The following is a 27,514-nucleotide window of genomic DNA, read 5'->3' on the forward strand; positions in this document are numbered from 1 at the left end:
GAGTGTATTTTCCAAAGCTCTGGCACTCATACAACTAGAGGTGACTTGTTTCAATTAGCAATGAATGATTCGTTGAATGGCTGGCTTAAAACATTTATATTTTAGTAAGGTATAAAAATACTTGTGATACAACTGTAAATATATCTCCTTATATGTATAAATTAAGCAAGTCAGTTTTTGTAAAGCAGCTCTTATTTTTCCTTAGAATCAGGAGTTTTGAAAAAGGAAAAAACATTGTAAAAAGTTAAATTAACTGATTATATGGGACATGTGCTACTATGTATGTTGGTTATATAAAGTCCTCAAATAACACTTTGTATACTGTTTTTGGTATTTGAGAGGAATTTTGGAAGCCGTATGGCTGACTGGGTCTTAAATAAACTCAACAAGTATTAGGAGTGATATCTCTTGCCTAACTGCATAGCACAACTTCTTTGTCCATCAAAGAAATCCTGATGGAAAACCTCACAGGAAGTTTAGACAGGCTTGGTATCCTCAAGGCTCTTAGGATTGCATGCAACGCGGAAACACTGGTTGGCTTGGGTAAAAACAGAATTTATTGGGACCGTTAACAGGCTTGCTCCAGCATGCTGGCATTAAGGGGACCTGGTACACAATTACTTAAGATTCCTAGGAGTGTCTACCTTGGGTCAGTTAACAATTGCACAGAGCAAGTGCAGAGTTAGGCCCAGCTTATGCACACTGTACGGCATCAGAAGAATTATATGTGTTTCTCCCAATTAATTTAAAACACTTGAAGTTTCATTAGCCAGTCAGCCTGAAACATTTTTTAAAATGTTACCTAGTAGGGTTATTGAGTCAATACAACCTAAAATCTTCTAAGTAATAAAACAAGTTTTGGGGGTAAGTCAAGTTTATTGATGTGTTGCAACCCACCACCCAGACATATTTAAGCACAGAGGACTTAAGTAATTCTGAATCCTTTCCAGAAATGAAGCAGGAATAAAAGCCACTATGACCATACAAAACCATTGTAAATTTTAGGTATTTTCCTTTCAGTAAACATGATTTCTTCAGGCATATATTTCATTTTAAGTGAACATGATTTACAGTTAGTCTTTATTATTATTATTACAGCCATTATAAAAGTCATAAACATGTTTCCAGAGAAAGCACTTTCTGAAATTGTTAGAGTATTCTCTCATAAAACAGGAGGTAAGCTTGTGAGTTGAGTACTTTAGTTGTAGGCACAGCCTGCACATGTGTGTCGCTGATGTGAAACCACTGCCCTTTGGTTGATTGCATTTCAAAATCTGTCGAGGAAATTAAAATCAAATATAAATGGAAAGATTCAAGTTCATTATTTTTTGATTTTGCCATAATAATCTGCTGAATACTAGACTTTTCCAGGATATCTTACCTTGTGGAATATTACCATGGAGAACAAGATTAGAGAGATGACTATTTGCAGTTCTTGCCTTGGCGTAGGCAGTATAATGCCCTGACCTCATGGTACCACTGTGTTCAACAACTCCATATAAGGAATACAGTACCCTTGTATTTTCTTCAGCAACATTCTTTAAAAATGAATAGAATTCAAGTTAGTTCTAGTCTCATTTATACAGATGCAATTGGCAAGATAATTTTCAACTATGCAAAGGGTCTCTAACCCTTAACTTTCAGAATACAGAAACCATTCATGAATCTGAACTTGACTACTATTTTCTCCCTACCTTTTCTCAGCCTACTGATTAGTGTCACAACGTTTTTATTAGAAAGTTGCCATTGTCGTTTCTCTGCTGGAAGAACATAAACCAGAGGCCGCTTGCTATAATCACAGTTTCCTGGCCAAGATACTTAACTGAACTTGCCCGAGTTTCTTGGAGTCTTGGGATCAGATAATTCCAAAATACCTCACAACTCGGTCATTCTAGTTCCTGCCCAGAATGTAAGCCTTTAACAGCAACAGGAAAGCATTTAGGTCTTGCCAAAAACCACCCTTACATTTTCAAATGCCCCCTAGGGATTCGTGAGAAGCACATTTAACCTCTCAAGTGCTCACTTTCCCCACCTAGAGTGGAGGATGCTTATTCTTTTAAGACCCCATATCCCATAGGGCTGGGAGGAGGGTCGGGTTTCTCCGAGCTGGGAACCCCTTTCAGACGACTACTCCATTTATGTTCTCTTGTAAAAAGTCCTCCTGAACAGGCATCACTGTCTTTCCACAGTACTGTCATCTCTTTAATCTACGGCCCCCTATTCACTGAAGAATTTTATACTTCTTCACCCCAAATCCTGTCAGCTTCCTCAGGGATTTCAGTGTCCATCAATGAGCCCCGCAGGATTTCCACAGACATTCCATGTTAGCCAACTACAACCAGGACTATATTCTGGAACTGGCCATCACTCTGAACTGTCTGACTTCAGAAATCTTACTAATTTTCTAGTCTCAGTCCACATTTCTTCCAATCTTCCAACTTTCATTTCACCTATACTCCAGCCTAACAGGATCTTCCAATCCTCATTTTCTCCTGGCCTATGAAGCCTCTTTTGGCCTCATTCCTATAAAAAGTCTGTATCTTCGCTACTCAAAATGTGTCAATGGAAGAGTAGCATCAGCATTAATTTAGAGCTTATTAGAAATGCAGATTCTTAGACTCCACCCGAGACCTACTGATTCCCAGGTGATTCACATGCACATTAAAGTTTGAGAACTTAGACCACATGTATCACTCTCAAAAATAAGCTCTTTAGACCCACCACCAATCTTGCCACCATATCCAATTCATCACAAAACCCTACTCTGAATCCTACAACCTACCTTCCCCAACCCCACACGGAGACAGCTGCTATTGCTAGGAAACAAACTTATATAACCATGCAGATTAGTAAATTCATGATTTTCTACCTCATCAGGGTCCTCTGTGTGACCGTATAACCTTATAACTTGTTCCTAGCTGCCTCTTCCATGAATGTCCTTCACAGTAACTGGCCCAAACTTCCACTACTCTCTCTCAGCCTCTCCTTATCCCCCAACGCTTTATTTTCTATAGTTGACCTCATCTCCCACTTCAGGAAAATTGACGCACAACCTACCCAACTACAAGTTGCCCCTTCTCAGGAAGATGAAGTATCCTCTCCCTTTTGTTCACAGACGATACTCCAATTTTGTGTCCTCATCCCAGTTCTTCCAGCTTCCTCCAGAGTCTTGCTCAATCAATACTCTCTCTCTTTTCTCTATCTTCAACTTCCACATTTTTCTCTTGGCCTACAAACCTACTGAAGTCTCCCAGACTTAAAAAAAATTCTTCATTGATCCACCACTTTTCAACAAAGCCTCTAACATATCTACATGCTTCATCTCCAATATTCTCATTTATTTCACAACCCATTGATGTTACCCACACTTTCTGAAAAATCTGCCTTGACCTCTATACTGTGTAATCCATAAATACTTTGTTTTTTTTTCTCTGATATTCTGACACTGAGGCCACTGAGTCCTTTCCTTTTAACTTGAACACAGGGCAATGGCATTTTAGGCAAAAGATAGATTCCTGATGACCTTGTATTCAAAACCAATCCAACCAAAGGTTTCTATTTACCAGCAAAAATGGCCCTGCCCTATGGAAATATAAAAATAATTATAACTCACTCTATCCACCAGCTCTGAAATACCTTTCTTAGAGAATTTTTAATTGGGAGGGAGAAAGGGAGAATTTCTATCATTTCAACTTTTGCACATTAAGACTTTATTAATATGTTTATACTTAAATATTTGAAATCTGAGTACATATAGTACTACAGTATAGCTTCTCCCAATTCTTCTTCAACACGGAGATTTGCTGAGATCCTTGGTGGTGTCCTCCTCTTCTACCTACACCTCTTACACCCAGATGCTTCCCAGAGTTGTCATTAACCGTCTCTTCTCTTTCTCTCTCCATGCTCTACACAGCGGATCCTATCCTCTGACAGTTTTTTTTTTTTTTTTTTTTTGATGAGGAAGACTGTCTCCGAGCGAATATCCATTGCCAATCCTCCTTTTTTGCTGAGGAAGATTAGCTCTGAGCTAACATTTGTGCCCATCTTCCTCTATTTTGTATACGGGATGCCCCCACAGCATGGCTTGATGAGTGGTGCGTCAGTCCACACCTGGGATACGAACCTGTGAACCCCAGGCTGCTGAAGCGGAGCATGCAAACTTAACCACTGCACCACTGGTCTGGCCCCTATCCTCTCATAGTTTTAACCACCACCTATATACTGATTTCCAAACCTTTATCTCAAGCCCTAACCTCTCTGCCCTGGGCCTCAGCCACATGAATCTCAAAAACATCTGAAACTCAAAATCCAAAACTGAACTTGTTATCCTCTCTCTACCTCCCAACCTGCTCTTCTCCCTACATCTCCTACCTCATTGTATGGCCTTCCACCTGCCCATCTGCCTAGTCACTCAACCAGGCCCTGGGAATCACGGTCAACTCCTCTTTCTGTGCCACCCTCAGCCTCCGTTTAGAGGCCACTGCCTCATCCTCTAGAGCCAATTGATCATAAGTCTGGTTAATTTTACCTCCTGAAATATTCCTTCAATCTCCCCATCTCTTGCTCTAGTTTAAGCCCTCAGCATCTATTGACTGATGTAATTCAAGAGCCTCCTAATTTGTTTTTCTGCCTCTAGTCTTTTCCTTAAAATCCAGCCTCCAGGCTTCAGCAAGTAATCTATGTAATAGACAGACCTGGCTGTCACTTCATTGCTGTAGACTCTTCAGTGGCTCCCCACTGCATCCACGATAAAGCCCAAATTCCTCACCATGATAATCCTCCAAAACCTCATTCCTATCTCGCTTCTCTTGCTCCATCTCCCAGCATTCCCTAGACCTCGTACTGTAAGTTCTAGAACTGCTTATACTGTCAGTCTTCACACCCACCATGCCATTTCAGGGTGCTTTGCCTTTGCTCCTGCTGTTCCCTCTGCCTGGAACACCTGTTTCTTCCTCACTCATCACATTAACTCTTACTCCTTCTTTAAGTACTAGCTGAGGCATGGTCTACCTTCACCGAGCTTCCCTGAACCGCCAACAAGCTGGGTTAAGCGCATACCTCCCCTGCTCTGTGTATACCAATTTTAACACCGAACCATATTAAATTGAGATTATCCACGAATATATCTGCTCACCTTGACTTTTGTGCCCTCACCTCCCAATACAATGTCCGCCACAATGATGGAGGTTCAAAAATATGTTGAACTGAAATAACAATTTAATGTTCAAAATGATTCATCACAGATCTTAAAATTATAAATGTGCAAAGATCAAAGACTCACTCTACTCAGTAATTCTTATCAACTTCATACTTATGTGAGTTGCTGTTGGAGAATTGGGTAAGCTACGATTTCCCTTAAAGGATTTTTCCAAAAAGACCATTTTCACCTACCTTACATTTAAGGGTACAAAAAGGAGCCAAATCTAAGATTTCCGGAAATGTTATGTGTTTGTTAACTTTGCGTAGGTTAAAACCAGCCTAAAAAAAAGAGGGATGACAGATTGAGTTCTTTTCCTGGAAAAGCTGTACGCATTGTTAACTACAGTCCCACTCCAAAGCCAGAAAGAACGGCAACATGCAGCCCTGTCCAGTCTTCTCAGGGAACTCCCTTCTTCCTGACCACTAACTGATGCTGAGTTGGTTTGTTTTTGCTAAGTACACACCACACACCCCCCAACACGTTAAGAAAGCTGCACCCATGAGAAAATTCTCAACGTTTCTGCTTTAGCCATCCAGAAAAGCCAGATTAGTCCAGAGGCTTTGAGTGTTTACAACTCAGCAACAGTAGAAGACTTTTCTGTGAAGCACACTCTCAGCCTCACTTTCTAACCAAGCTTAGTGAGTTGTTCATCAAAACCCACCCAATTAACCAAGCCCATACCAACCACAGGAGGGAAAACGCTCTGAAGGTACTTTGGGAATTTGGAACTGAATTTGAAACTAGTACTGCTTATAGCAAAAGTCTTCCAGAAAAGACAGGGTCACCAAAATGATGAAAATCCAGGGCACCAATGTCTTTTTATCAAGGATCAGTAAAAATAAAATACCACACACAAAACAGAAAAATATCAGGAAATTTCCTAAGCGTGAGATATAGCTAGTAAACTGGTCTTTTTTTTAAACCTGAAATTAAGGTTAGAGTAAGATGCTGTATTACTAAAAAGAGCAACATGCGTTCTAGTAAAACTGAGGAAGGATTGTGCCTAAATTTCTCCTCCACCTTGATATGGTATCTTCATCAAACCTTTTGTCTTACCCATATATATTTTTTTACTTTCCTACTTCTTTGAAGTTAGAATTAAGAAATAACAGAAAACCAAAGAAACACAGTAACATATTGAGACAATACAAATAAAGCAGATGTTACATCTTTAAAACAAATTTTGGGTAACAAACAAGGGGTACCTGCTGAAATCGCTTCAAATGAAGCGTGAGAACAGGAGGAGCCAGAGAAATTAGCATCTGCTTTTTGGCATTGGTGTAAACATGTCTCCTTTCACCTAAAGAAAGAAAGAAATTTTAGCAGTATGAAAATTAATTTAGACCTCTAAAGCATTCAGATTTGCCATAAAATCATTTCAAACATCTAAAGCAAGAATCAATAAACTTTCTGGAAAGGACCAGATAATAAATACTTTAGGCTTTGTGGACCAAGAAGCAAAATCAAGGATATTTTGTCATTATTTATATTTTAGAGAAAATTTTCCACAAATTTTTACTGATGGAATTCAAAATATAATAATAATAATTGAGTATGACTGCAGTGTACTGAAAAGAATGGAATACTTTTGGAGAAAGAACATTTTGGTTAACTAGGGTTCAAAGTAAGCATTCTCCACCATAAAATCATTTTCAAATGTTAACCTATGAAAAACATTTTTAGCTCAGAGACCATACAAAAACAGGCAGCAGGTCAAATTTGGCCTGTGGACGACAGTCTGCTGACACCTGCTCTAAAGCAAATAGAACTGCTGTAAGATCAACACAATTTACTTTTTCTATTAACATGTAAATTTAAAAAAAGCTAGACTTTTAAAATGTTTCAAGAATTCTAGTAAGAATCCTTAGGAATCCATGATCTCTCCCTATCTCACTTACTCAAGCTCAAAGAAAAGGGAGGAGGGGAATTATCAATATCTTTCTATTCCATATTTGAGGGAGATTGTAAGAAAGCACTGTCCTTCCAGTACTCCCAGGACCTTGCACTGGGCATGTCACTTTACTACCCTGATGAATTAAAGTGAGGCTTCCTGGGTGCAGAGATGAGGGCCACGGCAACTGCTGACAGGAAAGTGAAAGAAATACCCACTATCTGTAAGGATCCTGTTGTGATAACATCCCAGTGCGATGACTTACCCACAGGGAACGGTTTCGGAGAGCAAACTGTCCACTTTAACTGCCGTTGGGATGCCACAGGGTACTAGCCATGACAATAAAGTCCTGCTTATCCATCCTTCTACTAAAATATTTACACAGAAGAGGGAACTTACTGATGCCATCCAAATCCTGATACAACTGAAACAAAAGTACTCTACCTATGCAGTGCAAAATGTGCCCCTGAACATTAATTTTACTTTCTGTGAGAGAATTTAAATACCTTTTATATTTGCCTTTGGTCCATTATACTGTCTCCGGGTGCATACTTCACAAAGCAGTTTATTTGCATCTCGAAGTTGCTCATTTCGAGTGAACTGATATAAACAATGTTGGATTGAACACTCATCTGTATTGAAACCTTCCCTGTTTGCAAGAGTACAGAAAGCAGTTTCTGGATCTTCATTTACGACCTCATATACCTTGGTCCCAGGAGTATGACTGTCATCGAGAATCTCTATATTTATTTCATCAGGCTGGAGAACAGCATTCAAGTTAAGGTTTTTGAAACCACTGGAAATGTCCACTTCTCCATCGCTCCCTTCCTTCAGGTGGGCACCATTTAAATTCCTAGTACACTCAGCAGAAGACGCCAAAACCTCCAGATCATTGTCCATGTTGACATTTTTCATATCTACTTCCTCTGTGGAATTCTGATTGTCAGTTACAATTTCTATCATTTTTTCTTGGCCATTCAAATCTTTGTGATTAACATAATATTCTTTATGTGTAACTTCCTCTTGTGAGATATGGTTGGATTTAACCTCCACTTCTTCCTGAAGTGACATTTCAACTTCACATTCATTATCTTCAGGCTGGTCAATGGTACAGATATCATTTAAATGAAGAACTTTCCCTTGAATTTTCTGTTGCCTTCGTTGGTTCTGCGTAAAAAAAACAAAACATATTTTTTTAAATAGAGACACAGAGGAAGAAAAAGAGAGAAAGAGCACACGTGTACCACATCAGGTTTTCTTACTCATCAATTAAAAATAAATAAGTTAATAAGGAAGAGTTTACTCCCAGACTTCTCATTCTAAAAGTTCCTTTACTCTCAGGGATCAAATAAATTATGAAGAAAAGTTCTTTAATTGAAAGCAGGAATAAACAATAACCAATCATCAAAAACTGTCACACTGGAGCAAAGAAAAATGTGCAAGGCATGGTCTCTGTCCTAAGAGAAGTGACCTAGACAGAGCGGTAAGACTGTTAAATCCAAGAAGCCAAGTATCAAACCACGTGGTGAGTGATTACACACATAACAGGAAGGGATGTATCCATGTGAGTTATAACTACTGGGTCAAAGTCTCACTCAGGAGATAAAAAACAGACTGAAAACTCAAGGATGCATAAGTGCAGGATTGGTTTGGGCAGAGGGACAGAGGAAAACATTCCAGGGAACAAATGGCCCGAAGTTAGGAAGGAAGCAAGGAAGCCACGCGTACAGAGGACAATAAAGGATTTTCCCCCCTAAAATCACCTTCTTTGCCATTTGTAGCCTATTTCCAAGTAGAGAGGGAGAAACAGGCATTTCATCAAGACTCCAGCTACTAGACTGCCTGCAGACTCAAGTGACTGGCATTTTTGGTTGTAACTAAAAAGGACAGGCCCTGCAAGGATAACTTGTAATGCCAGAAGGCTGAAGGGCACACAGGACTAAGGACACAAATATTTTCTGATGTGCTTCAGCTAAAAGAAAAATGGGGAAAGAGTGTAAGCAAACACTTCAAAGAAAAGGAAATACAAATGGCTCTTAAACATAAAACCATGCTTAACTTCACTTACATTAAAATCAATGGAAAATAAAACTGCACTGAGATAATATTTTCCATCCATCAGACTGGCAGAAATCCAGAAGCTTGATAACACACTGCTGTCGAGGATCAGGAGAAACCAGAAGTGCCATGTTGCTGGTGGGACTATATTGGCACTACCTTTGTGGAGGGCAATTAGGTAATATGTACCAAAGCTACAAATGTACCCTACAGATGACATACGTATAGGGTTACTCACTGCAGCACTGGCCATTATAGGGAAAGACTATAAACAACCTAAATCAACAGAGAAATGGTTAAATGAACTGTGATATACTATAAAATGGAATAGTATACAGCTGTTAAAACAATGAATCTTTGTGTCCTGATATGGAAAGATCTCTAAAAATCTAATTAAGTAGATACAAACAAACAAAAAGCAAAGTGCAAAACAATGTGTATAATTTTTAAAAGGAGGGAAAAACAAGACTACCTATTTGTATTTGATATTTTCCAAAAGAAACTACAGAAGGACATGTAAGAAACTAATCAAAGTGGTTATCCATGTCATAAAAGGAGAGGGATGAGGGAGATTTTTATTGAACACATTTATATATTTTTAAATTTTTGAACATCAATGTATTAACAACTCAAAAAATTGTTAAAAACGAACTAAAACTTTTTTTAAAAGTTGTCACAAGTAATGCAGGATAAAAATAAAAGCACAACCTGTTCTTCATACATACTCAAAGAAACTTCCCTGCAGAGAATACTAAATGAGCACTTCTATAATTACCAAATGAAAATGCTGTATTCAAAATAGCAGACATGTCTACCAATGTCATTCAGACGTCAAACTCAATACAATCGTGTCACTTAACGATGGGGACACGTTCTGAGAACTGCATCATTGGGTGATTTTGTCATTGGATGAACATCACAGAGTGTACTTAACTCAAACCTAGATGATAAAGCCTACTACACACCTAGCCTACATGGTACTAATCTTACCAGACCACCGTTGCATACATGGTCCGTCATTGACCAAAATGTCGTTATGTAGCACATGACTGTAGTTTGAAATACGAAATTAGAAAAGTGTGGTTTTCTTCCTAATTACCCACCTTGGCTTGCTTTTTGGCTTGCTTCTTCGCTTTTTTCTGCAAGTGCTTACTCGTTCCTGAAGGAATATCATTTCTCTCTTTCATGTAACTGTCGTTATCTTTATCTTCCTCGCTATCTTTATCTTCATCCTCCATTGTCTTTTTCAGATTTTTACCATTTATATTTTTCTTACCACTCTTAAAATATGGAGAGAATATGGGCCAAAAACAAAATTTTACAACTACTGCTTGGTGAAGAGATTTCATGTTACCTAAATTTTTCTATTCCTATTTTACACTAGATTTATTTTCTACAATGCTTGAAAATATATCCAGGACAAAATTTATTCATCTTAAATACTGGAAAGCAACCTTCACATACTGAGAAAACAAGCAAACAAACAAATAAAACAGTAAAAAAATGCAAGTATAATAGAAAGGAATCTAATGACTTTAATTAGATGCAGGTGGTATCACACTGTAATTATGTCCATTTCTAAATGCACTTTCTGTTTATAAGTGATTTACATGTCCCACTACAGGTGTTCCTTTTTATTCTTTTTTCTTTGCATGTAAATGATAGTTTTAGAGAAAGAGAAAACAAAGTAGGTTTGATAAGACCTTCATCACTATGTAACAGTGATTAAAGGGACCCCTAATTCATATTAAGTTGAATAATGATTTATCCAATATTCATAACACATTCTCTTTTTGCCTACTACTACTTGATAAGAACCAAATTAACATGGCTTAAAACTGAGATACTGTCTATTAACATTTATGAACTTAAGACTGTAAGGGATTTGTGGTTAGTCTTAAATAATGAAAATAAATAGTAACTTTTAATATGACAAAAATACTTCCCTGTATGTAAACTAATCAAGCTAATTATCTATGAAGAATTCTAGACACACGATCCTCCTTTTAAATAAAAAGTATTTACCTCATTTTTTATTCAAATCTTTAAAATTCTTCTATGTCAAATAGATTAAGAAAAATATCTCCATGAGCTAGTAATGTACAAACTTGGAAAACGTGACAGAGATTCCCCTATAAAATCTAACATAGGAAAAAAAAATTCTACTTAAATGAAACAAACTCAATAGTCTTACCTGATCATCTAAAACTGGTAGAGACAAATCAAGGAAAGATTCATGAACCAAGGAGACCTTAACCAACCAAAAAAAGAAAACATAAAAGGAAAGAAAAGATTCACTTTAAATATTATACAGTAACATCATGGAGGGGACCACTAAGTTTTAAAAGTAAAGGCTTGGGGCTGGCCCAGTGGCATAGTGGTTAAGTCTGTGTGCTCAGCTTTGGTGGCCCAGGGTTCGTAGGTTCGGATCCCAGGCACAGACCTACACATCACTCATCAAGCCATGCTGTGGCAGTGTCGCACATACAAAATAGAGGAAGACTGGCACAGATGTCAGCTCAGGGCCAATCTTCCCTACAAAAAAATAAATAAATAAAAGGCTTAATAAAATGAAATAAAAAATTACACAGCCTTGAGGACTGTGGGTTACAGGAAATAAATTAAAATGTTAAACTAACTTCTTCCAGATATAAGGAGTCCTCATAGTTCCAGCAAAGAACTATGCATATTTGGGTAGTTGAACAAAGAATATCTTATGAAACCAGACATTTCTGGTTTTGAAAGAAACAACTGATAGGGGCCAGCCCAGTGGCGTAGCAGTTAAGTGCGTGCGCTCCACTTCAGCGGCCCAGGGTTCACAGGTTCGGATCCCAGGCACGCACTGATGTACCACTTGTCAAGCCACGCTGTGGCAGCGTCCCATATAAAGTAGAGAAAGATGGGCACGGATGTTAGCCCAGGGCCAGTCTTCCTCAGCAAAAAGAGGAGGACTGGCATTGGATGTTAGCTCAGAGCTGATCTTCCTCCCAAAAAAAAAAAATGAGAAACAACTGATAAACTGTATGCTAATATTAATGAATAAATCCAGTCCACACTACATCTACTTACAGTTCTGCATTCATCACACATGATCGTACTAGTTAGTTCACCACCAAAGATGCGATCCACAAAACTTGGTACTGATTTTTTCTTTTCATAATCTATAAGGGGAAAAGTTTCTCAATTATCCCTATATAATTACTTGAATAAGTTAAAACCACTTACTTATCGAACCCTAAAATTTTATTTTTAATTTCCTATCCCATAAACTCATTTTTCTATATTCATAATTACTATAATTTTATTTTCATGCTACAGTCAGCAGCATATACTCCCCTTTTGAGCATAACACAATTATATAATCACATCCCGTGAAAAAGAAAAAAAAGTTCTTATTCAAAATCTAGTCAGTGGAAGATAAATTGTGCAAGTCAGTGAGACTTGCTGTATATCAATGTCTCCACTAGTAAAACGAGCAGATTGTGGTAGGCTGGATGATATTCGACTTACTTCTAGCTCTAACACTCCAACATTCGGCAGCAAACTTGGGAGAGAATGCACGTAACTTGCTTTGTGAACTCTAAGATGGAACTCCATTTAAAATATAAACAAAAACCAAAAAAAACCCCTAGGAAAATGTTTCAGACAAAATCTTCCTTTTATTTTTCTATGTTCCCAGAAATAACCTTGCTAAGTTTAACATAAGGTGATATAATTTTACTACCTGGTCACCCAACTTTGTAAATACATGAAATTTATAAGCCTTATTCAAATGACAGGTGTCCACTTATACAGAAACACATTTCATTTCAGGTAACACCAGCAGCCATAACTCTCTCTGTCACTGGCCAGGCCCTAAAGACCACCAAGGAGGCAAAGAGTTGCTATGTGCTGATTCTAAACTGTGCTTTACAATACAGTAGCCACTAGTCATCTGTGGACATTTAAATTAATTAAATTAAATAAAAATAAAAATTTAGCTCCTCAGTTGCACCAGTCACATTTCAAGGGCTCAACAGCCATACACAGCTAGCAGCTACTGTATCAGACAGCAGCGATATAGTAGAGTTCCACCATCACAGAAAGTTCTATTGGACAGATCTGTCCTAAATCTTTAAATGCCACACAACAATAAGAAGGAAGGTGGCTCCATGATTGATAAACCAGCCACTGAAAGCTTACACAGACAAGTTTAATTCACTTATCATTGCTAATTAGAAGGCTAAGCTTTTGAAAAATAAAAGTGATGTCATCTTACCTCTATCTTTATAAATTTCACTATAATATTGCATAAATACAATACACCAAAAGTTAAACTTTCCTAAATAGCCACCTTTGGAGTACTGAATAATTTTTTTAAATTAATGGTAATGAAGAGAAATTTTATGTTACTGTGGGTTCGAAATACATGTGGCCAGCAATCTTGTCTAAGGCACAGAGAAATTCAACTATAGTGTTTTAGTTCAAAAAGTCAGACATTACCTTTAACTTTATTTTTTAGTTCTTCATCCAATTTTTCAGTAGAACTACCAAATGCTTTAAGAATTCCTTTAGTCACTCTCTAAAAGTAATAAAATGGATAGATATACTATTAAATTTTCAATTTTATAGTTATTTTCCTTAGAAAATATGCAATCAAGTCAAGAAAGTGATCAAGAATTAGCTCCCCAAATTTAATGAATAAAAATTAATTTCTAAAATCACATTTTCAAAATTAACTCAAGGAGCTAAAAAGAATTACACCTATTAAACAATCACTAACTCCTGAATAAAGACACTGCCTTATCATTTCAAGATTTTAAACTATTTAAGCCAAAGCTTTTCAGAACATGCCCACCTCCTTCAGAAAGACCACTGAAATATCATGTCCTAGAAGTAGAACGGTTAAATGAGAGCTACAGGGACAGACTCCAGTGCTCAAAGCCCAGCTCCACATTAGGGGGTGACCTTGAACCAGCTACTGAACTTTTGTACACCCTAGCTTCAGAATGTATGGAACGAGAAGATGACAACAGCATCTACCTCAGAGAATGGTTGTGAGGACTAAGTAATTTATTAAAATACTGAGAACCTGCTTGACATAAGAAGAAAATGAATATTAGCTATCACTATATTATTACTATTATTAATTATATTCACATCCCCAGATACATTACTTTACATCCTGTACATCCTGGCAATTAATAAAAATTTTAAAATGCAACAAATGTTCCCTGACTCTTACAAAATGAAAATATTTCCTAGATTCAAAAAGCTGTGTTAAACCACAGTCAGAATAGGAGTAAGGGTGCCTTGCAACTGGGAATTGTTTTGGGAGAAACACTTCCCAATACTTTGTAGCTCTCCTGGTACAGGCTGGTACAACAGAACCCTTAAAAAGCAATTATGTTGTAAAGATCAGGCAAAATAGAGCATCATGAAGAGGAGAATCATTTCTAATTCTCTTCATTCATTCTAATGATTAAAACATACCAGTTGAAAAGGCTGACAGTAGAAAAAAATTTTAAAATACAATGCCCTCAGTAATTAGTTTTCACGGCTTTCATAACCCTTAAGACATCAAATGACAGACAAGTGAATGAAGATGGGATTATAAACTACACTGGTCAAAATTTGCTAACTTGGTGTTCTTCTGCTCTCATTCCATCCAATAAATAGCGAAGCAGCTCCTGGCTGTCTTGCTGCTGATAGCCTTTAAACCGCGCTGCTCTATAGAATAAAAAAGAAAAGCAATGATGAGTCTATTAAAATATGAAACTATTTTTACAAAACCTTAGGATCATAACCCAAATCTTGGAGTGTTCTAGTTTCTCAAAATGTCTATTTAGTCCAACACCACCCTTGGCAGATTTAATTTTCACATAAAGTAAATGTTTTTTAATCCAAATGAAATAAAGCATGCTTTAATATATGTACTAGGTTGATTCTACTGTTACTAATCTTTTCATATTATTTCTCAGCATCTTACTGATGCATGAAAAACACAATCAAAGCAGATACTCACTTTTTACAGACCTGAGAAAACAGTTCTCTAGGTGTCACGATTCCCTTTTTGGTCTCTTGCATCTCATTAAGAAACTGGCTCATGGCTAAAGTAAGAGGGCCTGGAGGCTCAAGGTTTATTTCTAAGGGTTCCTGAATATGGGAATAAAAATCACTTTCTTCAGTCAAATTTTGAAATCATTTATTTTACCAAAACGTTAACTAGTCAACCTACATTGCCAATGTTCCTGGTAGACTGTCCCATTTAAAAGTTCCAAATGTGCATCAAAAGATAGAGCAAGTTTCTGGTCATAGACTGTTTTATGAAGAATTCAGTTCTACTGTTTTAGTTTTAGATTATCAAAAACTTACTACATAAGAATTCAAAGAGCCAAAGTAAAATGTAAATAATAAAAATGGAAAAGGTGAAATTCATTTGGCTAGACAGCTTTTAAGTCATCTTAAAAAACGTTAAAAATAATAATGCACGCCTAGAGCTTCACAAATATCAACAACATTCCCAAGAAGGGCCAAACACCAGGGCACAGCAAAACCTGACAGACACACAGCAAATAAATGTAAAGGCCCCGGATCATTTCTATGAGCCTGAGAAACTTTAACCCGGTAGCCTAAAACAAAACTAACAGGAAAGGTGAAAATCAGCAACAATTCTTTAAAATAATTTAGGATAAGGACATTCAGAGAGGAAAATTACTGATTATAAAAAAAATTTTTTAAGTACATACTGTTAATGCCAAATCAGGTGGTTCAATTTTTACAATTGTTCCAGACATTTTTACTTCTTTTAGTAGTTCTCTAAGCACTGGTGTTTGTGACAAATTCTGGAATGTAGGATGGAAAAGAAAAGGAAAATTACTTAAAGGCGTATCAATTTATTCAAATATTACTTAAGTATCTATTCTATCAAAACAGAAAATCACTATCAACACTGCAGTCTTTTTTATCTATCCTGGGAAACAAACAGTAATAGCATGGGGCCAGTCCCATGGCGTAGTGGTTAAGTTTGGCACATTCTGCTGCAGTGGCCCAGGTTCACAGGTTTGGATCCCAGGCGCAGGCCTACACCACTCGTCAGCCATGCTGTGGCGGTCACCCACATACAAAATAGAGGAAGACTGGCACAGATGTTAGCTCTTCTAGCTGACATCTTTGCTGAATCTTCCTCAGCAAAAAAAAAAAAAAAAAAAAAAAAAAGTAATAGCATGCTCTTCTCCCCACTCTATTTGGCTCACAAATACTTCAGTTCTGAGCTTATCCATCACCACAGAAGGGCGTTCTCCCACCATCCAATATGAAGTAGCAACCCTACCACCACCACGGTTCTCTCACCACCACTCACCACCCCTTGCAATCAGGTATTTGTTTCTGTACTAGGTTATCCTGTGCTTCCCCCATCCAAGTGCAGGTTCCAGGAGGGCAAGAGCCCTCATGTTCATGTTCATGTTTTGAACCCTATTGTACCCCAGTGCTTAGCACAGTGTTTTACTGTCATGCAAAGTAAACATTTCCTTGAGTTTTCTTTGAAAACATAGACATAAATTACTTAGGGGGAAAAAACTCAATACCGTAAGTAACAAATATGCAAAAACATCCTATAATATGAGGAAAACACTAGACTTTTAAAGGGAGAAAAAATTACCACTGGCACCTGCATAACTGCATTGAAGAAGCATGTATTTCCCAAATTACTGAGTCCCTTCACAGTTATCTGGGAAGTAGAATTTGTGGAAGGATTTTCTTTAGCCATGTTTTCCTTTTTTTCTCTCTCTTGTTCATTTTTACTCTCTTTTTCTAATTTTTTATTTTCAAGCTCAATGTTACCATTATCTTTTGCTGTTTTAAAAAAAAAAGGGAGAAGAAAAAAATATTTAGCAAAATGTGTAATAAATAAAGCCATACCAAATGCAACCACACTTGGGACAGAGTTTTAGAATCTGTGAATTTTACCTAATATTATTTGTCACCTGTTTGATTTTAAATGTTTTCTAATAAATATAAGTAAATTACCACTGAGAGAAAAAAAACAATAAACAAAAAATTCCAAACGGATGTAAGCATTAATTTGACAAATGAAACCAAACAGTATATGCTTTGGTATAAATCCTTTTTTTTACAGCACGAAAGTTTTCACAAATGAGCATGTCTTACCTTGTGAAATTAGAGTATAAACTAATCAAGTAAAGAATGCGGACATGAAATAAATTTTTAAATCAATTCCATGGGTCAAGAACTAATCCTGAAGTTAGGAACAAACAATTCTGGCTCTGTCAAAGATACTTCTGTGACTGTAAAAATCTAAACCAGCTTAAAGCAAATGATGTATGCCAACCCAATTCATTTAATTACGCATGAAAAAAAATCTGAGAAGTATATCTTGGCTTTTGAAAGAGCTACAAGTACTTTACTTTTATATCATCCAAACAAATGTAACAAAGTAAATTCAGTATAAGGTAGGTCTATCTTAAGCCCCTGTGCCAGGGGATGGGAACAGAGCATTACTGCCCTTTCCTAAGTCCAGACTCTTCATCAACCTCACTAGATTATTTCTCAGATTCTCTTCTAACACCTTATAATTATTTATATTCTCACTGTTTTACATTCTTAACCAAACATAGTTTCATAGTTTAAAATCAACCATAACTGATGTTATTCACTTATATGTAATACTGTGTAGTACAGTAAACCAATCTAATATCAGCAGACGTATAGAACCACATTACAGTATATATTAAGAAACAAATGATTTTACCTGATTTTGGAGTTGTAATACCAGCTTGTTTCCTAACATAATCAACCACCTGCCCCAATCGGTTTGAACTACAATACTGGACCTCATCATCACATAGGTAACACCTGTGTCCCAAAAATCAGAGAAGAAAAGTGACAAACTGACAACCAAAAAAGGGGACAAATTATAATTCCTGGAACCCAAAGTGTGTAACCTTCAAATTATTCTACTAGAGAAACTGAAAATAAAGTGTTTATATTTTCTTGAAGAAGACTATCCATATTAACTCTGGTTTACTATTAATAAGGTTAGCCCAATTTATGGCTACATATAAATACTGTGAAAAAACTGCAAACAAACATTTTACTGAAATGGCTATTTATAACATTAAAGTCAAAAGTTTTTTCTACTCTTCAAAATACAGACATATATCATCAAAATTAACAAATTTTACAATAGACAGGTGATGTTCCATGAACACTGCTGCGTAAACGGTTTTTAAAGATGAGAAAATCTGTTTTAATGATGTTAAAATACAGGAAATACACATGCCAGCTTGACATTTATTTTCATGCAAATTCATTGCCAAAATTTTACTCTATTCTCAATTTATCTGGGATTTGTTCTTAGTGTCCCATTTTTAAACTAAAAACAACCTACCAGATGCTTTATAATATCACAAGCAAGAACAACAAAAGGGTGAAGATTCCTAAGTCTTCTACATGCTACAATTTTTGTGTTTGTACAATACTAAGCAAAAGCTTCTCAGAACATCACATTCTCTAGCCTTCTGAAAGTGATGGTATTTAAACAAATATTACAAAAATTTTAACTTTCTTGCTCCTTAAACACTTTCAACACCTGTATTCTACAATATTTCATATAATTTCCAGTCAATGAGCACAAGAGTTGAAACTCACCATACACTCCAGTTGTCCAAACTAAGAACCAGACAATGAGGTTCAGATCTTGGTGTCATATAGTGCTTCAAGGCATGCTGCTCCTGAGAATTCCTGCCGCAGCCCTAGAAAATCAGAATCATAAACCTCAAAGCCACAGACATTCGCCAAGAGAGGAGAGAATTCATAATCTATAATGAACAAGAAGTGGCTTGAGAAATTCTGCCATTCCTAAAATTTTCAAAATAAAATGTTACACTCTAGAGAGAGTCCAGATTTTATTAACACTTACATATGAATAGGCAACTGAGGACGTCTAAGAAAGAAGGTATTTAGAAAACTATGTGCTAAAAGTACTCTTCATCTCCAACTTGTCCTGTCCAGTCCCATCTAAACCACACTAATGCAATCATTCACCAGGTCTAGTTTGTTTAGTCTAGGTCTAGTTAGTCACTAGGTCTAGTCAGTCCTTACAGCTTCCTAAATATTTTCCTAATTTCAACCTCTTTCTTCATATACATTATTTTTTTTTCAGTTTAATGTTCCTAAAACAAAGCTCTGTTCATATACTCAATTCAAAAATTATGAATTGCTCTTAAACTCCTAATCAACAAACCTGATACCCTCTGACCCCAATCTACCTTTCCAGGGTTAACTCCCATATTCGCCTATTCACAATCCATCTACCAGCTAAAGACACACTCAGTGCTTTCATAGCAATAAAATTTTGTTCACGTTATTCCATTTGTCTTGGAATCCTTTACCTTTATTACCACTGATCAAATCCCACCCACTTCAGGATCTTACTCAAAGGCCACCTCCCCTCAGAAGCCTACACTTATCCTCCCAGATAAGAAAACATTGTATTCTTCCTGTAAATAAACTCCTACAAAACATTGTGTAAATTCTTGATGGCATTCCTTATTTTCTACCATATATTAAAGTTGTTAACGTTTTTATCCTTTCTCCCCTGGACTGTACATCCTAAAGGCACAAAAAACAGAATTAATCTTTCTATTACCAAAAAAAACCTAGCATATGGAAGGAGGTCAATAAGCACTAACTGAACAAGTAAATGGGAGATTTTCACCTACAAGATTGTATAGGCTTATTCAGAAAAGAACATGACCAGATTTTCTGCCTCTAGCTGGATAAACCACTGCTAAGAAATCGCTCTTCACTGTGTATCTACCTGAACCAGGCCACCAACTCCCCTGGACCACACAACAATCAGTGGTCCTGTTTCTACCCTAGCTGAAAATATGCTTTGGAGGGGAAATACTTATCAATGGCTTCTAATCCTTTAACTATTGCATCAAACACTATTGGCTTAATTTATCCCACTCAACATTTAATCCTAAAATAAATGAATTAAAATTTGATATCAATTTGGAAAATTGTAACACAATTTGAGATCATTTGAAATGTAAGGATAAGATGAGTTGTCTTAAGACAACAGTTAAGAATCACTTGCTAACAGTGTGACAGATAACTACAGTGGGGTGAAAATTAAGACACTGTCTTACCCTTAGGAATTAAAAAGGTAGCAAAATAAATAAAATTTATAATAGGAAATATATTCTGGAAAATTTGAAGTAGCAAAATACATTCATACTCATCATATGTTTTTAAGAGGTTCAATGAAAACCTTTCAAATACAAATAAACAATAAATATGTTCTTTGCCAACAAATTTTTTTGAATTGTCTGAACATAATGAGATATCACTAGTCACCTATGAGAATGGTTAAAAGAAAAAACTGTGACAATACTAAATGCTGGCAAGGATGCAGAGAAAGTGGATCACTCATATATTGCTGGTAGGAATATAAATGGTACAGCCACTCTGGAAAAGAGTTTGGCAGTTTCTTAAAAACTAAACATTCAATTACCATATGATCCAGCAATTTCACTCTTGGATATTTTACCCAGAGACAGGAAATCTTAAGTCCACACAAAAACTTGTACACAAATGTTCATAGCAGCTTTTTTGTAATCACCAAAAAATGGGATCAGCCCAGATGTCCTCCAACAGGGTAAGAGCTAAACAAACTCTGGTGCATCTATACCATGAAATACTACTCAGCAATAAAAAAGAACAAACTAGCAATACACACAACTTGCATGAATCTTCAGGTGATTAAGTGAAAAAGCTAATCCCAAAATGTTGTATACTGCATGATTTCAGCTATACAGCATTTTTGGAATGACACAATTTTAGAAATAGAGAAGAGATTAGTGGTTCTATACAGGGGCTGGGGGAGGGATGACAGTAAGGAAGCAGGTATGATTAAAAAAGGGCAACACAAGAGATCCATGTGATGTTGGAACTATTCATGTGTGGCATGAATGTGCCACTGGATACACTGACTGTGGCACTGGATACACGAATCTACACAGGTGACAAAACTGTACAGAACTTAATATACACATACGCACATGCACAACACACACACAAATGAAGAAAAGTAAAACTGGGGAGATCTGATTAAGAATGATGGATCATAGCAATGTTAATAGCCTGGTTGTGATATTACCCTATAGTTTTATAAAATGTTACCATGGGGGGAAACCAAGCAAAGTGTACAGGGATATCTCTGTATTATTTTTTACATTGCATGTGAATTTATAATTACCTCAATTTAAATTTCCTATTTATTAAATTAAATTAAATTTATTAAATTAAATTACCTAAATTTCAATTTAAAAGGAAATGAAAAACAAACAGCTCTCTGTCTGATCTTGAAGCTTCACAACAGCACTGCCTACTTACCTTGCCCCCACTAAAGGGGACCAGGAGGCCCTGACCTTTAGAACCATGGCAATACCTGTGAGCTGTTCTGCCACCCAAATACCACCCACTCCAAAGACCAAGGTACTCATTCCCCCAGCTGCCAGGAATGTGGCCAGCTGAGAGCTCACAGCTCAGTCTGTCCACGTCCAGGAATTATCCTCAGTGGAAGGGACCTGCCTTGCTCGAAGTTAGTCCCCCCCTCCAGGGGCAGCCCACTTCCAGTGACTGGTCTATGCACGAGCACAAAGGCCTGGGCCCTTGCCTCAGTTCAGGACATCTCTGAAGGCCACAGTTCACTGTGGGATCAGCTAAGGCCCTGTGGCACTGCCTCTTGTTCAGCTTCTCCCTCTGCCTAATCCTGCCTCCCTCACTGTTTTCCTGGAGTGAGACCTGAGATTACTTCCCAATAAACCACCTAGACCCAAATCTCAGTCTCAGAGTCTGTTCTCCAGGGAACATGACCTGGGCCAGCTGACTTTCTAGTTACCCATACTGTGTTTTAGGTGATACCTTCTATAATAAGTTCAAAGAGTTTTATAAAATCTCATATTGATCCAAATCTAAGCATACCTGATGGCCACATTTAAGACATAGCCAAACTGAAGAGTTTTCTTCCGTTTCTTCTTCAGATTTATCTTTTACTTTATTGTCCGTCTTGCAATCTTGGCAAATATTCCATTCCACATTCACTAAAGCCTTTTTCAAATTACCTTGTTCCAATCCTTTTCTAATGTGTCTGCACATAGGTTCTATTGAAACAAATAATAGAGGAATACATGAGGTAAGATATGGCTTTCTTCAGTTAATCTCAAAATTTACCCTTGATTTGAACTTCAAAAATGAATTTACTCTATAAATAAATTGTTAGATAATCTGATATTTGAATATTATGAGATGATTATGTGAGAATGAGATTTTACCAAAATTTGAAATTTTGCTTTTTTCAAGTCCTAGTTATAACTACTACCACCCCAAATTCACTTCAATTTAAATTAAAGCCTTTTATTGTATTTATTATTCTCTCGATTTTAAAGGTTTGTAGAGAAGTTCCTTCATTCAGTCAACAATATAGTTATCACAGGCCTGGCACTATGGTAGATCCTAGGGAACCGAAAAGTGACCAAGTCACAGCTCTTCTCTTTGTGTAGCTCACATTCTGGCAGGAGAGGCAAATAAATAAATAAATGTATAAGAATCTCTAAAATAGGCTATAGCAGCACAAGAAGAGAAGGCTCAAGTCAATGAAAGTTTCACAGGGGAGGTAATGTCTATACCGTCTCGGAAGATATTAACACTGATAAAAATTTCTGATACTGATTAAGCACTTACCATGAGCCTGACACTATGCTAAATGTTTTGCATACATTATCTCATTTAATCCTCACAACCACCCTAGTAGGAAGACACTACCATCCCCAATGACGTATGAATAAACTCAGATTTAGTGCCCAAGGTCACATAACTTCTGAGTGGCTATGCCAGAATCTGGACTCCAGTATCTTCGACTTCAAAGCTCACACTTTAAACTAGGACCTCAGGGAGTAAAGAACAATCTGACAAGGCCGCATCCCATGAACAAAGGTATGGAGGTGTAAAACGTAAAAGTGCATGCTGTCTCCTCAGAATGGCAGTCACATGTGTGTATAAACGACAAGGGACCTGAGAGAAAATGCTGTTGGGACCAGATCAGTAAAAGGCTTTGCAAGCCACTCTAAAGGGCGTCAGTTGTTGCAGGGCCCCTGGAGATTTTGAAACTAGTCAAGTGTCACAATTAGCTTTATGTCCAATGAATTTGCACCAAGAGAATATAAATGCAAATGAAATCATGTGAAAAACTACTAAATCCCAGGAAGTAGTCAAAGAAACACAAACTAAAAAAAGAAGACACCCTTTTCAACTAGCAAATCAGCAAAAATTTTTACAGGGACTGATAATTGATAAAGGTTCAGGGAAAAGGGCATTTTATTATGCTGCTAGCAGGCCTGTAAATTAGTAAAACACTTCTGAAAGGCAATTTGGCAACAGAACTAAAAAAATCTTGAAATACCATTTAATTTATACCATTTAATTTAATATATCATTTAATTCAGCAATTCTAATTCTAGGATCTGTACTAAGAAGACAACCAGATGTGCACAGAGACTTAGCCATAAAAATGTTTACTATTGCTCCATTCATAACACTGAAAAGTTAAAAACTATCTAAATAAATTATGACCCATGGTCCTTTATGTCAATGAAATACCATGCCATTAAAAATGTTGAAAAGACTGTTAAATGACATGTAGCTATAAACATTAAAACGCAAATTACATATTAATAAAGTACACCTTAATCCCATTTTTACATAGTATTATGTGTCCATTTAGGGATATAAATATTACTTTAAAGATTCAATTGGTGAAACATACCTAAAGATTCAGAAGAATCATCAATTGGAACAGTTTTTCCCTTTGTCCGTTTCTTTCCCATGTTGGCACTTTATGGACTACTTACTGACACAAAATAACCATCTAGAAAACAAGATAAAGTTAGCTTGACAAAAAAAAAAACTATGTTTTATATTTCTCTAGGAGATAGTAATATAACTAAGCCACATTTTTTTGCATGTCTCTCACACTTTATAATTTACAAAGACCATTCACATATATCACCGTTTTCAATAAGAACTCTAAAGTAGATAGGTTAGTATTACCCATGTTTTTCACAGCTTAGGAAACTGATTCTTAGAAAGGTTAAGAGGTTTTCAATGAGTGTAAAGGTCAGGAGAGAACCTACATCTTCTTACAGAGATCTGGAAAAGTCTCGGCACTTCACACTATTAGGAATTGAACTTCTCACTACATAAATATGGAATGCCGGTGGCACTTTGAAACTTAACATAATTTCCCTTCCTTCTAGGCTATCTTTCTTAGCTCTGCAGTCTATGCAAATTTAATTCATAATTTCTCTAAGAAAAATTAAAAATAATTCTGAAAACAATCTCCTAAACGGAGCTAGAAAATTTACAAAATAATTTCAAAGCCAAATATAAAACGTGATACACTGTTCTGCATTTTCCATACCAGGATTTCCTATGGATATCACCTAAGAATTGATTACAACTGCATTCTCAACTATTTACATTACTATATTGTTGCCAAAATCAGTTTGGAAGACTATGACAAATCTAGCTGCACATCACATCTTCACCTCTTTAGTCAACAATTCAAAATTAGAGGGGCTAGCCCCGTGGCACAGTGGTTAAGTTCGGCACACTCTGCTTCGGCAGCCCAGGTTCACAGGTTCAGATCCCCAGCACAGACCTACACCACTCGTCAACCATGCTGTGGCAGCAACCCACATATAAAGTAGAGGAAGACTGGCACAGATGTTAGCTCAGGGCTAATTTTCCTCAAGCAAAAAAAGAGGAAGATTGGTGACAGATGTTAGCTCAGGGCTAATCTTCCTCAGGAAAAAAAATAAAAAATTAGAAAACATGAAAAGGGATGAAAGTATATACAGGTCTACTTAACTTTAAATATAGTGATTTTGAAAACTTGTATTTTACATACACTAGAATAACTTAGTATCAAAATCACTTCAATAACTATAATAGCAATTTCACCTGGGATGCTTATTAAAATTCTGATGACTTAAGTGGAAACTAGGACATGGCACATATTTTTGAAAACGTTTCCCAATTAACTCTGATACTTAGCTGTCATCCTGCCCTGGCTTAGAGTCTTAGAAGTATTCCTCTTTTAGCTCTTGATGGGTTAGCGAAATTAAAGGTAATTCAAAAAGGTTTTTATGAGAAATGAGTGCTACATCAGGTAATTGTTAACCTTTCCAAAGATTACCTAAAATGTAACAAGATTCCATGTTTACAAAATAAATGAATAAACTAACAACTAACAAAAGAACACCAAGCCTATGAGTATATATAAAACGAGGGTATATTTTACAAACTTTTTAACAGTTTTCCAGCCGACACTCCTGAGTTGTGCACTCACGGCCTTTATAAATTGGTCCCCGATGCTCTGGTAATCCTGACTGTCATTAATTCTCAACAAAGAACCACTGAAGTTTAATTATATGGTGCTTTTGATCTTCAAAGCCCTCTCATAAACATTATCTCATTTGATTTTCACAACCCTTTAAATGGAGCATTTCCCTAAAGGAGGAAACTCACAAACAAAATGATGAAAGATCACAGGGTGGCAGAGATGGAACTACCATGCAGATCTTTTGGTTCCAAGACCACCACTCTCCATTCCAATCACGCCAGTCTCTTCTGGATTCTCCACTCCAAAACACCTTGCTGTGCCCCTATGCCTCTGATCTCTAGCTGGGACATTCTCTCCATCTATCCACCTCTTACCAGTCCTCCAAGAATTCCACTTCAAGGAAGCCTTAGGCAACCATTCTACTCTAATTAAACCTCTCAGCTGAACCTCCCCAGTGTTTGTTGTGTGCACGATTCACCCTGTCCCCTAATCAGATACAACAGTGGGCTGCTTCTTAAATCTTTAACCTGGACATGTGTTATTTCTCTATCTGGAATCTAAAGTTCTAGGAGAAAGAAATGGTTTCAGGCATTACCTTTGAATTGCCTATGGCACCTAGCATAGTGTTAGTACATAGTAGATTCTCAAGAAATACTTTTTGCATTGAAATAGAAAAAAGAAAATAGTACCTGAGGCATAAAGGATGATTATAAGGTGCAAAGGGAGGTACATAAGAATGAAGCAAACAAGTTCCGGTGAAAGAGGAAAAGGTAAAGAATGAAGAAGTCTGCAGTCATGAAGACAGCACTAGCAAATCTGGTGTGAGGACTGCAGTAGCCCAGACTCCCAAGGAAAACTTGAAAGACGAATTGTAATTGCTGCAGGCAGAGGACAGGAGGGAGTCACTTGAATGATGTGGAAAGAGCTCCAACGAATTTTTGACAACTCTACAGGGCATCTAATGAGTCGTGAGAATAAAGTGCTGAGAGTACCATCAACTATAAAACATCAATAAATCTATTACGTTTCTCAGGCGAGCCTTCAGAGGAGAATTACCTTCTTGGCAAATTACTCTTTGCAGGACTCCACACAAAATTCGAATCAAAGCTGATCTTGCCGGCTCTCAGATTAATCCAGTTCCCTTCCCTCTCTGCCCTCCCAGTCTTCCCACGCCTACTCGGTTCCATTAAAAATGCAAGCGCTTGGAAAACTTTATCAGCTGGTCTTAAACATGGCTTTCAAGTTTCGCGTAGATCTGTCCTCCCCTAGAGGCACTGAATCGGTTAGGTGACAGATCTTGGTTTTCCTACTGACCACACGATACGGACGCGACAGCAAACCCAGCGCCAACCCGTGGAGAGCCCAAAGCCGCGCAGCGCCCGCCACACCCCCGCTTCCCTTCCAACTGCTCCGCACCCACGGGGGAACCTCGGCGGCCACGGGGGTCGAGAAGGGCGCCAGCACCGACAACTCATTGGCCAGCTCCTGGAACTGACAGGACATGAAGCCAATGAGGACGCGGTACCGGGCCGAGGCCGCGTAACGTGCTTAAGGACGCGGGGCCTTCCAGAAGAGAACCAGCTGGGAGCAGGAAAATTCGGACTCTAGGAGCGCGGGAAATCAGGCGAGCGGTGACTGCGAGTCAGAGTCAGTGGGACCAGAACTCACCCACAACGACAGCGCCCATAACTGCATCCCCTAACGAGCCTTTAGGCTGGGCAGCAAGCTCGGTCTTCCTCCCGGTGACGAATAGAGAGCGACAGAGCCGAAGCCAGTGACCCCTAGAAAGCAACAACTTCCGGCACGCGGCATTATGGGAAATGGCTTTGGCCCCCAGGGTTCCCCGGGGCTGACGCTAGTTAATCGGCGCCTGCGCGTGGCTGGCGCCGGAAGTCCAGCCGCTGCTGCACCTGGAGTCTGGCTGTCGCTGAGTCTTGTCTGCTCGGAAGTAACT

General features: G+C 37.5%; 1 protein-coding gene across 5 annotated transcripts; it reads right to left on the bottom strand.

Moving 5' to 3' along the window:
- Nucleotides 1-1,061: 1,061 nt before the first annotated feature.
- USP16 (ubiquitin specific peptidase 16) lies at nt 1,062-27,347 on the bottom strand. 5 transcript variants are annotated; one of them, XM_004429532.3, is made up of 18 exons: nt 27,229-27,347; nt 23,983-24,084; nt 22,143-22,321; nt 18,801-18,904; nt 17,902-18,005; nt 16,801-16,985; nt 15,878-15,973; nt 15,154-15,284; nt 14,771-14,858; nt 13,632-13,710; nt 12,219-12,310; nt 11,344-11,400; nt 10,253-10,429; nt 7,598-8,258; nt 6,406-6,500; nt 5,392-5,478; nt 1,382-1,538; nt 1,062-1,274 (listed from the first exon to the last, which is right to left on the bottom strand). In XM_004429532.3, the coding sequence occupies exons 2-18, from the start codon at nt 24,041-24,043 to the stop codon at nt 1,150-1,152; spliced, it is 2,478 nt and encodes an 825-aa protein (XP_004429589.1). In that variant the 5' UTR covers nt 24,044-24,084; nt 27,229-27,347; the 3' UTR covers nt 1,062-1,149. The 5 variants fall into 5 exon arrangements, with proteins under 5 accessions (XP_004429589.1, XP_087274303.1, XP_087274305.1 ...); XM_087418177.1 differs by lacking the exon at nt 27,229-27,347 and adding an exon at nt 26,617-27,013; XM_087418180.1 differs by lacking the exon at nt 1,062-1,274 and adding an exon at nt 5,135-5,204 and having other exon boundaries at nt 1,422-1,538.
- Nucleotides 27,348-27,514: the final 167 nt, after the last annotated feature.

Source organism: Ceratotherium simum, chromosome 27 (genome assembly GCF_057802395.1).
Source record: "Ceratotherium simum simum isolate JZ-2026a chromosome 27, ASM5780239v1, whole genome shotgun sequence".
NCBI lineage: Eukaryota > Metazoa > Chordata > Mammalia > Perissodactyla > Rhinocerotidae > Ceratotherium > Ceratotherium simum.

What these genes read in the sequence shown, in the direction of transcription:
- USP16 (XM_004429532.3), bottom strand. Translation starts at nt 24,043, where the DNA reads ATGGGAAAGAAACGGACAAAGGGAAAAACTGTTCCAATTGATGATTCT. An exon ending in TATTACAACTCCAAAATCAG is followed by an intron (nt 16,986 to 17,901) that starts GTAAAATCATTT and finishes TTTTTAAAACAG; the next exon opens with CAAAAGATAATGGTAACATT. An exon ending in ATTTGAAGCGATTTCAGCAG is followed by an intron (nt 5,479 to 6,405) that starts GTACCCCTTGTT and finishes TCTTTTTTTTAG; the next exon opens with GCTGGTTTTAACCTACGCAA.